Source organism: Gastrolobium bilobum, unplaced genomic scaffold (assembly GCF_033153095.1).
Source record: "Gastrolobium bilobum isolate Gb01-03AN ecotype WA unplaced genomic scaffold, APGP_CSIRO_Gbil_v1 utg6815, whole genome shotgun sequence".
In the NCBI taxonomy this organism is placed as follows: Eukaryota; Viridiplantae; Streptophyta; class Magnoliopsida; order Fabales; family Fabaceae; genus Gastrolobium; species Gastrolobium bilobum.
The window spans coordinates 52071-66561 of record NW_026899262.1 but is presented as its reverse complement, the minus strand read 5'-3'; the positions used below and the strand labels follow the sequence as shown (position 1 = coordinate 66561).

General features: G+C 31.5%; 2 protein-coding genes across 6 annotated transcripts; one reads left to right on the top strand and one right to left on the bottom strand.

The window, feature by feature from the left end:
• The first annotated feature begins 422 nt into the window (after positions 1–422).
• LOC133288993 (transcription factor JUNGBRUNNEN 1-like) lies at positions 423–4154 on the top strand. Of its 4 annotated transcripts, none has more exons than XM_061486843.1 (3): positions 423–729; positions 1233–1537; positions 3494–4154. In XM_061486843.1, exons 1-3 carry the CDS (start codon positions 468–470, stop codon positions 3968–3970), a joined length of 1044 nt encoding a protein of 347 aa, XP_061342827.1. In that variant the 5' UTR covers positions 423–467; the 3' UTR covers positions 3971–4154. The 4 variants fall into 4 exon arrangements, with proteins under 4 accessions (XP_061342827.1, XP_061342826.1, XP_061342829.1 ...); XM_061486842.1 differs by having other exon boundaries at positions 1230–1537; XM_061486845.1 differs by having other exon boundaries at positions 426–729; positions 3539–4154.
• A 527-nt stretch (positions 4155–4681) lies between these two features.
• LOC133288976 (uncharacterized) lies at positions 4682–9921 on the bottom strand. Of its 2 annotated transcripts, XM_061486821.1 has the most exons (10): positions 9621–9921; positions 9427–9534; positions 9196–9257; positions 9013–9096; positions 8847–8878; positions 8647–8728; positions 7680–7908; positions 5966–6193; positions 5518–5810; positions 4682–5253 (listed from the first exon to the last, which is right to left on the bottom strand). In XM_061486821.1, exons 1-10 carry the CDS (start codon positions 9630–9632, stop codon positions 4911–4913), a joined length of 1473 nt encoding a protein of 490 aa, XP_061342805.1. In that variant the 5' UTR covers positions 9633–9921; the 3' UTR covers positions 4682–4910. The 2 variants fall into 2 exon arrangements, with proteins under 2 accessions (XP_061342805.1, XP_061342806.1); XM_061486822.1 differs by lacking the exon at positions 9621–9921 and having other exon boundaries at positions 9401–9501.
• Between the last annotated feature and the right edge of the window lie 4570 nt (positions 9922–14491).

Below are 14491 nucleotides of genomic sequence, written 5' to 3'. Positions count from 1 at the left end.
AACTTTCCTTATATGTACATACTAGTATAAATTAATCTACAATTTTAGTCTTTGATTTTATTAATATCTAATATTTTTAATTAATTAATTATATGAGCCGTTAAATAAATAAAAATGATTAAGATTTTATATATATATATATATATATATATATATATATATATAGTCAAAGTTGTGCCCACTCTGGTAGACTTTCCTTTGGCTGTTGCAACGAAAGCTAACATGGATTCAAAAATTCCTGTCATTGGCATTTCACCTTCCTTGATTTAATAACCTTTGTCCTTTGGTGGCCTCTTGAGGACCCCTAAAATATATGATATGTATCATTAAGTCAAAAACTTGTAAGCTTTGGAACTCCTCTATTTTTAAGAGATATATATCTCATAATGGAAATGTTTGACTATACTCCAGCAGCCAATATTCAATTTACACAATGAGACATGAAAAAATAATATAAAAAATATGGAATGGAGGAAAATCATTCACACGTTATAAGAAGCTTTCCAAAGTTTGAGATACTCAAGCGTTACAAACAAATGGATGTGGCCAAGTTACATAACTCTGATGACAAGAAAGAAGATGAAGTAGTACTTCCTGGTTTTAGATTCCATCCAACAGATGAAGAACTTGTTGGGTTCTATCTGCGGCGAAAGGTGGAGAAGAAGCCTCTTCGAATTGAACTCATCAAACAGATTGACATCTACAAATATGATCCGTGGGATCTTCCAAGTAAGATCTGCTTCCCCTTAATAAATTTCATGAGTTTTCTTACGATTCATCATCATCCAATAATTAAGGACTAGAATGTTTGATCAAGATAAATTGATGTAATTGAATGAAACAATGAGATATTAAAGAAAGCATATATACTGTCACGGAGAAGGTATCTGAACTTACCATATCTTAGTTATTATATCGATATAACAAATGATTCATTAGATGGTTTGATTGATATGCTAAACATTTTGCCAAGTTTTCATGTGAATATCTAGAAACTCAAGTGTTAATAATGTGTTATTCAATAAAATATAATTAGCAAAGGAAGACAGAGATTTGGTATGCATGATATATATATACCATATGTTTCAATTCTAGACTATAGCTAGCTAGTTAGGTGCAATTAATAAATTAACCCCATTTTGATTTGTTTTTATATATATATTGTATAATTAATTCATGGTTTCTGATCTCAAGCCTTTTGTTTATTTCTATGCTGGTAATGTACGAAGAAGAGAGTTCTGTGGGGGAGAAAGAATGGTATTTCTTCTGCATAAGAGGGAGAAAATACAGGAACAGCATAAGGCCTAACAGGGTAACAGGGTCTGGATTCTGGAAAGCCACAGGGATTGACAAGCCTATATACAGTGTTAAAGAAACCCATGAATGCATTGGCCTCAAGAAATCATTGGTTTACTACCGCGGAAGTGCAGGGAAAGGCACCAAAACTGATTGGATGATGCATGAGTTTCGCCTCCCACCCAACGGAAAAACTAGCAATAATCCACAACCTAATGCTAGCAATGATGTTCAACAAGCTGTAAGTCAATTATACATATATGTTATTCATTGCTTTTGTTGTTTTTCCTTATACTATTTAATCTAATAATTAAGATAGTGTTTTAAACTTCTTTTCTATGTTGTTTGAAAATAGATGAGATGTATTAAATAAGAAAGTATACCCATCTAGAGCCGGATGTAAAGACAAATCTAGAGGGAACAATTTCAAATGTCTACAAGTCTACAACTGTGGCTGAGATTCTGGGTTAGAAACTCGTTCGTATTCAAGATTGCCATATATAAAATACTATTGTAGATATTATTCTAAAGTCAGAAGCACGTTTATTAGACCCCATAAAGGAGACTTAAAATAAGATTACGACACATAAACCAATTTATTTACTAATTAACCACATTGACTCATCTGGGAGGTTTAATTAGGCCTTCACTAAGACTTATGGCATGGTCTGACCTTAAAATCAGATAACACTCTCTACTGTTAAACTTTTTATTATTAAAATATAACATATAAAATATTAAATTATAATTAAAAAAATAGACTTGGGGTGTCTCAAAAACTTCTGGGTATATGCATAGAATACATACATGAAAAGATGCAGAAAATTTGGCTTCATATTTATCGTAGAGAATATGGGTGTTGCATGTGCGTACAGGATATTGAGTTTATATTAAGATGTAGGATATTTTTATTACTATTTTTCTTTTTTACTATCACTCTAATTATTGATTTAGAGGAAAAGTTGAATGAAGAAAGAGACTCAAAAAAATAAAACAATTTTTGAATCCAATAGTAATTAGAGTGATAGTAAAAAAAAAATTGGTAGTAAGAATATCCTATCTCTATAATTGCTTTATAAAAAAAAAAAAATCTGTTATATCTACTAGGAATATAATATTTTAATGAAAATATCACAATAAAATGTGAATTAAGTTAAAATTCATAAACTAACCTTGGTAGTAATTAATAAGTATAATTTATTAAAATTAATAAGATTTCGTAACAAATTGGTTGGTTTTTATATTACATCATTAGTCTAATTCGGATTTGATGACACGTTTCTTAGGCTGCTGGATAGTCAGGGTCTTTTGGATTGAATAAATGGGATTTAAGAGAAACTGAAAGGGAAAATAGTGAAGTTGGTGTTACCCTATTATTTAATCATATTATTTAAGGAGGATTATTTTTCTTACGTGGCATAAGATAAAATAATCTTTTTACATATACAAATTTTATGTGAGACTCACTTTAAATTTTTTCTCTTTTTCCTAACCTCTCTTTTTTTTGTTTGTGATTATAAGAAGATTATTTTTATCTTATGCAACATACGAAAAACTATCTCCATTGTCAAATTATAAAGTTAGTTACCAAAAATGACTATTTAAAAAGTTTAATTTTTTAATGATATGTTAATACACTATCAAATGATTATGTAAAAAATTTTATTATAAGAATAGAACAAATTTACATTAGTTCCTTACATAGTTTTAACTCAATTTCTCTATACTATGTTAATTCAATTCACTTCCTTGCCTTGTTTATCAACACTCTTTTTAATGTAGTGAGCCTTGAGGAAATTTATATCAATCATTGGGGAGTGGATTCTATCGAGTTATTTAACATCACTGTTTAACATGACTATACAAAAATAAATCAATAGTAATAAAGGGAAAAAAAAATTGAAATAGATAGATCACTTCCGAATTTTTTCACGTTAATTCATCCTTATCTAATTAGAATTTTTTCACGTTAAATAACACACAATTCACTTCCGAATTCCAATCGTTCACATAGCAGTAGATCACAACTTCTTGTATCCTCGAGGATCTTGTGGTTCTCATGTACATCAGTGTTACATAAATTGCATTTATTTCATCTTCCAACCAAGTCAACTATGTTTAGTACTGATTGATATTGGGGTACCTATTATTTTGCTTGCACGGTCTTGTCCCTTTATATTAACAAGCGTTTTTAAAGTGTCTTTGTTTCTATGCCCTTTATGGGGGGGTTTGCACTTTGCAGGAAGTGTGGACGCTATGCAGAATATTCAAACGAATCCCATCTTACAAGAAGTACACACCAAATTTGAAAGACTCGGAACCAGTCACCAAGCCAAACCCCACTAATTCTTCAACTTCCAAAACATGTAGCTTAGAATCTGACAACAGCAAGTCGTACTTGACTTTCACAGACTCTGCAGTCATTCACCAAATTGAAAGGAAACCTGTTATTGGACAAGTTGACGAAAGGAACAACCACTTATTTCAAGGTCAGTTAGGCAATGTAGCTGCTCAGCCTCCAACAACGTTGTCTTACTCAAGTTTTAATTGGAATCAGAATGTGAATGATGATGCATTTGCAAATGAGAACTGGGATGATCTCAGATCTGTCGTTCAGTTTGCTAATATTGATCCATCCAAGGTTTATGATTGTAAAGAATTAAATAGATTTTAAGATCATTTCTTTCTTTTTTTGCTATTTTAACTGCCATAACAGTTACATATCTCCCACCCTACTCTTTTTCTTGGCTTCAAGTGAGAAAGTTTGACAAAATAGTGTATGAACAGTTTGCAGTTTTGCCATTATTGTCATACACGGGGTACTTATGTCTAATTTACACACGGACTTGTAGGATATTCACAGTTTAATTTACTACCTTCTTCAAGTCTTGAGTTGTACCTCACTACTCTCCCTATTAGTTTGTATTAATCTCTTTTCACTGAAGCATTTTTTGTTCCTTTTTATTGGTCTATTTAAAAAATTAACGAAGGATTAAGAATAGACGTATTCAGAACTGCTTTTTTTATATCTCTCATTATTTGGGAAATGAAGCATTAATTATTATTTTTTAACTTCACTCCTAGTATAAGTAAGTAGTAGAAAAATTAATAAAGTGAAAATAATACTTTGAATATTTTAGTGAAGAATAGTACAATCCAATAAAATTATTTTCGCTTTCAATTAAAGTTAGTTAATCACTTCAACATGCACTTAAATCTTACACCATCTTAGGTCATTTATGCGTGCTTTCATGAAATTACTAGAACAGTGTTTTAATAACAGTGCAACAGACACATGACATTACACAACATCAGATATCATGCATAAACTGGGGATTGCTACTGAAGAAAGCTTAGATGAGTTTAACTGTTGTTTAACTTGCTCTATTCGTTGATCAAATGTTACATTTCACAGAAAATTCACCAGTCAGCTTGTTGTATTACATTTACATAAGAAAAAAGGTACTCACTTTCAAGGCAGGTCATAACACAGCTTGATTAGACAAATTATAAAATGAAATCAATAAGGTTTACATGCTCATCCAACAAAATGGTATATAATTACATTCCCTAAAGTAGAATATTTCTCTATCTTTGTATACATGTGATTAACATCAGGGCTGATGGAGAGAGTTTGCTCCTTGTTCATGATGATGATTGGTATCTGGCTGGCTAACCACAGGAATATCCAAGCTGCTTCCATTAGTTTCGGGTGCTACTTCCCTAACATCAGCTATCCTTGCCTCTGTTGCCTGAATATAACTCCATTCATTGTCCCCAACAGGCTGAATGTTCACCTGATCTGTTGCCATGCGAACTACGCTCTCTGCAGGGACAGGGATTGCTCTAGAATCAGTCAGGCATGCTTTATCCACATTCTCTTCTGTGGGGTCAACATGCTTTGTATCTGAGCATGATTCTGTCTTCTCAAAAACTTGAGTTGTATCAATGTGCTGCCTGTTAACAAAAAAACTATCTGTTACGTCAACTTTGTTTTTATAACTCCACATTTCATAGCTGAAAACATATTCAACCTCAATGAACTCAAAGAAGACAAATAAACCATCAAAAGTTTACTTGCATTTCCCTGTTTCCCTTATAAAGTATTGACATATAATATTTCCGTCTTCATGTTTGGGTTGGGTGGGAAAAGAAAAGCAAAGTGGTCATATCTAACTAACAAAATTTCGTGCAAGGGCTAAACAAAATAATATGCTGAACCTTTGAAGTTGTGCTTTTAGTTTGTTCACATATGCAAGAAGCTCCTGCTTCTCTTTTATTGCTGCCGATTCTCTCTGGACAGCCTCCTTTATCCTTGCTTCAGCATTTGCCTCTGCAACTCTAACCTTTTCTTCTGCCCTGACTACAGCTGCTTCTAAGATCACATCATGCTCTCTAGCTTTTGCCAGTTCAGAGCGCCACATATTTGCCTCCTGAATAGCAGCATCTCTCTGCCTGATTAACTGCTCTCTTTCTTTGCTTAAGCCCATAATCTTTTCTTCAGACTCTTTTACCTACAAAAAACAATTTAAGACAAATCTGCATTCAAGACAATTTCGTTGCACCATAGTTATAGCTAAGGGTTAATTGTCTCAAGCAGTTTACCAAGAATGAATCTGATATCTATCAGCCAAAAGATATTTTCAAACGAACCAGCATACTAGCATACCTTCTGTGCAGACACCTCCTGCTGCTTCTCAGAATCTTTTATCAAACGCTCAATTTCTGCACAAGCAATTCTCCGTTGCTCATCCAGAGTATATGCAGCAGATGCTGCTGCCTCGGCGGCTTCGGCAGTCTCAGATAGTTTATCTGCTATGTCTTTTATAGTTGAATCACGTGCCCTAATATCTCGAGCTAAATTCTGTAGCTCCTCATCCTTAACTCTTAGTGTTTCCTGTAGAGTAGAGCAGCATCTTCAGAATCAAATCCAATGCAATAAAGAATCATGAATGCCAAAGAAGACAATAAAACATCCACATGCAGATATTCCTTGTCAAATTAAAAAACTTCCCTTCTCCATTTACCTCTTTTTCTAAGCAAGTGAACATACATCAGAAGTTTGTAAAGGTCAGTGAGCCAAGCAAACAGTGATACAAAGGGTAGACCTCTCCTAACCCTAAAACCTAAGGAAAAAATTCATGCATCTAGAAAAAAATACTACAAGAAGGAAAGACATATTTCTACTGTTTAATGCATGACACAAAGAAGCCTTATTATAATTCAAATAAAAGCATTCTGCCATTTTGTGTATCTTGCCACAACCATTATTTAATGCATTATTAAAAAAGTATTACAATCGAAATCACAGAATCACACAACCAAAATTCTTAAGATTTCTTTTTTAAAAATTTTCTGGCCAGTAATTATCCAATTAAGGGTGCACTTGGATAAGCTTTGAAAAAGAAAAAACATTTACGATATAGTTTTTTATTTACAAGCAACTCTTTCTAACACTTCTCAGTAAAACACTAAAACTGTGTTTTTTTTTGTTTTGTTTTTTTGCAGTTTTTGCTAATTTTAAAAACCTTCTCTAATTATCTTAAAATTTTATACACATGATTTTTTACTTAAAGAATAATTTTTTTCTTAAAAAACACTGACAAACAGGGCCCTCTGTTTTTCTATTATGATAGAATTATCATGATTCAATTTATTTCGTTTTTCTTAAGACTCCAATTATCATTATAGTTAAAAGTTGATGTCAAGTGTGAAGACCCTAGCTGATACCATGTAGGAGACAATATCTGGCAGTTTCACTCATTTGGGGTAAAACGTAAAACCATTGCCATTTCATCTGTTTGGTATGGCTGATAAAATAATTCCCAATGGGGGGTGGTCAGTTCAGCAACCCCAACCCCACGGAACTCCTTTTTATTTCCTATTTAAATGAATGTCCTAGGCCGCAGAACTCATTAATTTTTCTTCATCATGGTTTTATTTATAATCATTAATTATCCTGTATCCTTTTCCCCTCCTCTTAAACCCCCAATCAGTGATGAAGCTAAGAGTAGATTCCATGATGCAGGGAGTAATTGAACTAATTCAAATAGACTTTTTATCTAACAGAATAAGGAAGGAAAGATGAAAGTACAAACATGTCAAATCTTTACAAAATTCAACACGTCAAGAAGCTACAAAGAAGACTCCTCCAAAATCCAAACCAAAAGAAAATAGCAAAAGTAGGACAAACCAAAGGGTGAAACAGAAGCCTGGTTTTTAGAAGAAATTACACAATAAGCAGGATAAGATTAAAGTCAAGGTATATCATCAAGACTACAGAAAAAAATAGGAACCAACTGCAGCTCTGCTGTACCTTCACAAATACTGAATTATGCATTGGAGCACAGAGAAAGATAGAATAAACCAGAACTAGACTGTACCTTCATGATTGTTAAATCATCCATAGGACCGTCAGTAGTCTTATTTGTCATCATTCCTAGAGCATTTCTCAAAGAAATCTGCATTGCTGCTTCAATTTCTTTAGAACATTCCAAGGCTGTTGAATTGGCTGCAGCAACAACGGTAGCAACGGTTCCTAATTTTGTAGAACCATTCCCACTTAAGGAGCTCACAGCTTCTTTATGGGCTTTTAGAACCAACTGAGTTGCACTGATGTCATACGATAAAATAAATCAGACAAGGAAATAATTACAGACCATTAGATGACAATTTTGCAACAGAAACAGTCCAGTAATCATACAAATTGATCCATTGTAGCATAAACCAAGAACACCAGATAAAAAAATAATAGTAATAAGAGGACCATAAAAATAAAAGCTAAAGAATGGCATGACATTAGTATTCTGAAGGTCTCCATTTCAAAGCTAAACACATCGTTTATGACAGTTAGAAAAATATGAATGGAAGATACGGCAGTAATGAATCTCCAACAATTATAAAAAGAAGTGTGAATTTCAAAAACAAACTTTTGCAAGAAATTAGTACTGAAAAACTCTATAGAAATGTATTAGTACTTTTAGGTTCAAGCATGTAGTATTACATTCTCAAGCTATACCTCTTTAAACATCTTATAAATTGATGCTTTCCAAATACAAATTTTATTAGCATATATATTAATATGACTGAAAGGTATATGACTGAAAGGTCATGGGTTCGAATCCAGGAAACAGTCTCTTTGCAATTATGCAAGGGTAAGGCTGCGTACAAGGATTTCCTCCACCCCACACTCACTAGTCGGGTTTAACGGAGAGTGATTTTTGAGTGGTTTATATATTAATATTTTGTACAACCATATAAAATAAAAAAGGCTAAGATAATATTCCATGGAACATGGCGTCAAGAGAAAGAGGAAAAAGGGAGAAGAAAGTGTTGGATTATAAAACTTACTGTAAAGTTGACACCCATGCTCTAGCTGCACCAGGAGTCTCCGCACAGAGGAAGTAATCCTGTTTCTGAGGTGTCCCAATATCTAAAGGAGACAGTTAGAGGTAACAAGCAGAGTGATTTTCATCCATTTGATAGTGATTGATAATTCGTAAGTGCTAAACATAAAGTGATAAAAATGACAAAAATGACAAAAAGGATACAAAAGCAGCACCCGTCATACTTTGGTAGCCCACTGTAATACACAAAAATAAAATGAATAACATGACAAATGAGTATCAAAAATAAAATTCATCCAGCACAATTTCATAAAACCATTGCTGGAAGCTATTCAAAACAGGCTTATATCAAAAACACCACCATTCTTACTGGAAATTCACAGGAGATATAGTTATCGTGCTATTAGCATCAAATATAATTGTTCCCTTAACAGTTGGCTCATTTCTTCTTAACCTACAGCAAGAAAAACAACACAAAAGATTATTAGCCAGAGTGTTTTCCTTTCTCCCACACAAAGAGAAACAATATATGTACATATACATATACACCTACTTGTATTCCATTCTCCCAGTTGTTGGGTCCAAGATTACCCAACGCTCGTTCCATTTTCTCAGCTGTAAACACACACAAAGATGATAATAATTTCGTATGCGTAACAAATAAAAATTGAAACTTGGAAGTAAATAGTAAAAAATAAAAAATACCCAGATTGATCACAAGTGAAATATTGATGATCAAAGTGAGAAAAAAGAAATACCCAGATAAAAGGAGTGAGTTAATTACAGTTTCAGATCTCTTGAGGAGTGGTCCCTGCAACAAGTTTCTACCAGAAGCGGAAGCTAGCTGACGCTTAATCTTCTCCAAGCTATTCTCTGTGTTTTCAACAGCTCGCTGTATCATTGCAATTCAGCTTAGTATTACCACCATTTCAAAAACACACACACACAGAAAGACAGAGACAGAGGATGATGGGTTACCGGAGAAGCCATGAACGTGGCGTAGATCAAGACTTGTCCGGAAGGGTTTTTGCTTTTGGTGATATTTCTCTGATTTGCTTCTTCTTCTTCTTTTTTTCCGGAATAAATGAAAGAAAAATAATTTTAAAAAACGGAAAGAAAAATAATTAACGGGAAAGACCGGTAGGTATTTTGGTACGGTGACTTGTAGTTGCCGTTGCTTGTTTGGTTGACTGGGATCGATAGCTTAAATGATCAAATTAACCAAGTGAACCAATCGAACTAACCACAACCCTAAACTTGTATCCGATACATTTATCGATGATCTCGTCGCGACGGTGAAATTTAGGGGGTGCATGGATTAGGTTTCAAAGTATTTTAATGAATTATTTTTGGATAAAAAAAATTATTGGCATTTAATTATGATTTTAATAGATTGAAAAAAGGTTATACAGTAGGGATAGGATTGTGACACTCAAGTTATGTTACACCTATGTGACACCCAGTCAATCTCACTGTTAGATCGCTTATGTTGATCCAACGGTTATATTTATTTCTATCTTTGTATGGTCATGATTTCCCAAATTTAAAGTGAAAGCATTAAATATGAGAAATCATAACCATACAAAGGTAAAAATAAATATTAAATATTAAATTTGGAAATCATGACCATACAAAGATAGAAATAAATATAACCGTTGGATCAACATAAGCGATCTAACGGTGAGATTGACTGGGTGTCACATGGGTGTAACATAACTTGGGTGTCACAATATCCTATCCCTTGTGACACCCAAGTTATGTTACACCCATGTGACACCCAGTCAATCTCACCGTTAGATCGCTTATGTTGATCTAACAGTTATATTTATTTCTATCTTTGTATGGTCATGATTTCCCAAATTTAAAGTGAAAGCATTAAATATGAGAAATCATAACCATACAAAGGTAAAAATAAATATTAAATATTAAATTTGGAAATCATGACCATACAAAGATGGAAATAAATATAACCGTTGGATCAACATAAACGATCTAACGGTGAGATTGACTGGGTGTCACATGGGTGTAACACAACTTGGGTGTCAGTCACAATATCCTATCCCTATACAGTATTCGATCATGATTTTAAAAGATTATTTTAGAGTCCGTCCAAATCTGTTAGTATTTAATCAAGATTTTAAACAATGAAAAAATAATCATGTGGTATTCAAAAATCTAACGATTATAATAGATATTTTATTTGTGTGGATTTTGTGAGACTTTTTAGTAAGAAATATAAATAGGATGTCTCTCTTCAATCTCATCCTAATTACTTGGATTTCTTGAGATTTGTCTATTGCAGTATTTTCTTCTTCCTTTGGCAGGTTGATCCACTCGAAATCGAATTTCGCCGTGGAAGCTTCGTCAAAACTCAAAAATAACATATTTTTGAACGATTTTTATCACAAAACAACCAAAAAAAAACAAACCAACGAGATTTTAATATAATCTATATCAAAAACAACATATTTTTTAGCCATTTTTGAGAAATTTTGAAAGTTTATAAAGTGAGTTTTTAAGTTATGGGTTGCGATTTTTCTTGACATAAAAATGTGTGATTTTTGTATTGAAAACAACATAAAACAGTGGGAAAATAACAGGAAACTAAAACCCTCAAATCAATTTTCATTTTACATCAATGAAACAATGTCAATTTAAGAAAAAATGAAAATTTTCATAATATGAACCTTATATTTCGTAATAGAGGTAGCATCTTTGACACGGTATCAAATTTAAAATTTAACACATCATCTGAGAGCTGTCAAAAAGATCAATGGTGTCGTATGCTTACAAATCAAAGTCGTTGAATTTTTTTGATCTAATGACTTTTAGATCGGTGTCAAATTTCACACCGGTGTCAAAGAATCTTACCTCTTCGTAATAATATATTCGTGAATGAAATTCATTTACTATAAGAAACGATTTCAAACATTTTTTGTGTCAATAGATAACTAAAAACTTATTTTTCAAAAGTCTCAAAGCAATTTAAGGTTTCAATGTATCGATTAAAAAAAATTGTGAAATTTTCTAAACTTTCATATAACAAAACCCAAAAATTCAGATTCAAAATTTTCTTAGAATATTCAATGAAAATATGCATATGATATATGGTTAAAAAACTATCATCACTTTCAAGATCAATTGCAAAAAATTCTAAATGAAATTTTATCATAAACTTTAGGTTCTATATGCAAATTTATAATTATGTTAATAATTTAAAAATAGGTCTTATAATCATATATGCATAGTTTTGACACAAAATGAAGAAGATAATTTTTAACCCATTGGTCAAACCCAAGAGCAGGAACGAGAAAATGCTAATGCACGGAGGACTAGTATAACTTTAGATATGTGAAAAGTTATTGCTTAGTAATTTTGAATGTTTGTTAAAAATTATATTATGTTTTACTGATTGAGAAAGTTATATTAGGCTTTACTTTTTTTGTTAATTTCATTGCATTTCTTTTCTTTGTTTTTTTTTTTTTGGGAAAATTATACTTACAACATATTTTTTTTTATAACCTTTTACAACCATATCTTAATCGTTGATTTCCGTCAATTAATGATTATTATTTTCGCAAATCAAACTTATTAATTAATATTTAATTCACAATGAAGGATAACCGTTCATTGAAGAAAGTCAACGGTTAAGATATAGTTGTAAAATGTTGTAAACAAAAATAGGTTATAAGTATAACCTTTTCTCTTTTTTATTGACTTTTGTAATTTTAAATGTTAGTTAAAAATTCATATGATTTTTTAAAATCTTATAAATCTATAGTGTCTTTTCAAATCTTATAAATTCTATTAAAATACTTTAGAATCCAATCTTATGAAATCTTGATTGTAAGAAAAGTCTTTTGAAAAAATCTTTTAAGTCCCTCCAATTCTAAATAGTCTTTTAAAATCTATTAGATTTTTTATCTCTAATTTTTTTTTTTAAATCTTAATCCAATACACCCCTCTTAAGCATTAATTAATGGATTATTAAAATAAGGCTTCTGTTTTTTATTAAAATGATATAAAATTAATTAAGATTTAGAGGTCGTTTGTTTCAGCTTTTAAAAAAAGTAACTTTTATCACTTCCTTATTTTAAAAGTACTTTTTACAAAAGTTAAAGCTATTTATATTTTTATAAAAATATTTAGTTTTTGAAAAAAATATTTGACTTTTGACTTCTGCTTTTCTTAGAAGTTAAAATTTTTAGCTTCAGAAAAAAAAATAGATTTTTGACTTTTTTTGTGACTTCTCTTTCTTTTAAAAGCAGATATCCAAATGAACTAAAAACGAGAAGTGCTTTTTTCCTTAAAAAAAAGCAGCTTTTAAAGAAAAAAAACTCATCCAAACGGACATTAGTTTTACCAAAAAGAAAAATCTATTAAATTGTTTAGAGCAATTTGGGCCGTGTAGTTCATTATTGGGTTCGTATGTGACTCGCCCATTCAAATGGTCAATCTTTTGACCAAAATAATTGATTTTTTATTTATTTATAAGCATGATTATATTAATTTATTTTGTATTAAAAAATTAATTTTTTTAAAAGATATTATTTATAAATTTTTAAAGTTATTAATTAAAATATGCACTGAATATTTATTTACTGAATAAAAAATATTAATGTGAGTATTAAAAATTAAAAAATCGTGCAATGCACAATAACTTTAACTAGTCAAACAATAGTAGACATGAAAGTAGATTAGCCGAACCATCACAGCACTTATCACCTAGACTTGATATGAGTTTAGCATGATTTGTTCGACAAAAAATAATAGTTCATGAAAAAATTTAGATAAACAAATCAAGTTTTAAGCATTTTAAAATAAATATCTTGTTAGATTAATTTATTTATATTATATTAGACTTGGTACTCCTGACATGCACAGACTTGTAATTTATGGTATTAATTATTCAAAGCTTATTAATTGTACTATTTTATGGTATTACATTTTTTGATACAAAATTTTGATACAAAATTTTGATAATATTTTAATCTACTAAATAATTTTTTGATAATATTCTCGTAAAAGACCTTTCCTGCAATATTACTAGTGATCGTGATTCATTACGCACCAAAAAATTTATCTTCTAACAAACGAACTTAGCATGGTTTCCCTATTTTGCATGGAGAAGAACGTTATTTCAAAGGCACTCCACAAGAAGATAACGAAGATTATTGGCGCCGACAAATTGCTACGACAATACCATCCGAAAGTTCGAGGACTGGTGCAGAAATAAAAAGAATGGTTGTTTGTCCAAACAGAATTTAGAAAAAGAGAATTTCACTCATATTCTGTGTTTACAAAACTGATCTCCACAATACAACAGGGGAGAATATATAACATGAAGAAATAAATTAAACCACCTAACTATCATGTTAACAGAAAGGAGAAAGCTAATAAACTGATAACAAAATATCTGAACTAACTAACTATTCCCTTTTATTTTAGGGCAATATACTCTTGTACTCCTTTTTTTTTTATATTTTCCTTTCAATTCCCTTTTATTTTTCATTTTTGGCAAGTAGCATCGTGCTCCCGGATCACGAAAGAAACGCTCATTCCCTAGATCCTAGTTGATTGAAGCTATTGCTGAACTTTGGTAGTGAATGGCATTGGAGCGAAATTTGCGTGATCCGAGAGCAGAGAAAAAAGGTTGAGAAGAGAAGAGAGAGAAAGAAAAAAAAATTGATCTAGATATCAATTTTTTAGTGGAAGGATCATGGCAACCCTTGTTGAGATATATTAGTCCCACATTGATTGGATGGGTAACTAATATGGCCTTTATAAGGCCTTGGGCACTCCCACCCCTTCGAGCTAGCTTTTGGGGTGGTGTATCCCAAGGTTCTTTA

Coding starts and splice junctions, on each gene's coding strand:
- LOC133288993 (XM_061486842.1), top strand. CDS start 468: ATGGAGGAAAATCATTCACACGTTATAAGAAGCTTTCCAAAGTTTGAG. Junction 730..1,229: donor TGATCCGTGGGATCTTCCAA/GTAAGATCTGCT, acceptor TAATGTACGAAG/AAGAGAGTTCTGTGGGGGAG. Junction 1,538..3,493: donor GCAATGATGTTCAACAAGCT/GTAAGTCAATTA, acceptor GCGTTTTTAAAG/TGTCTTTGTTTCTATGCCCT.
- LOC133288976 (XM_061486821.1), bottom strand. Junction 9,258..9,426: donor TCCTCAAGAGATCTGAAACT/GTAATTAACTCA, acceptor GTGTGTTTACAG/CTGAGAAAATGGAACGAGCG. Junction 8,729..8,846: donor GTATGACGGGTGCTGCTTTT/GTATCCTTTTTG, acceptor TGTCTCCTTTAG/ATATTGGGACACCTCAGAAA.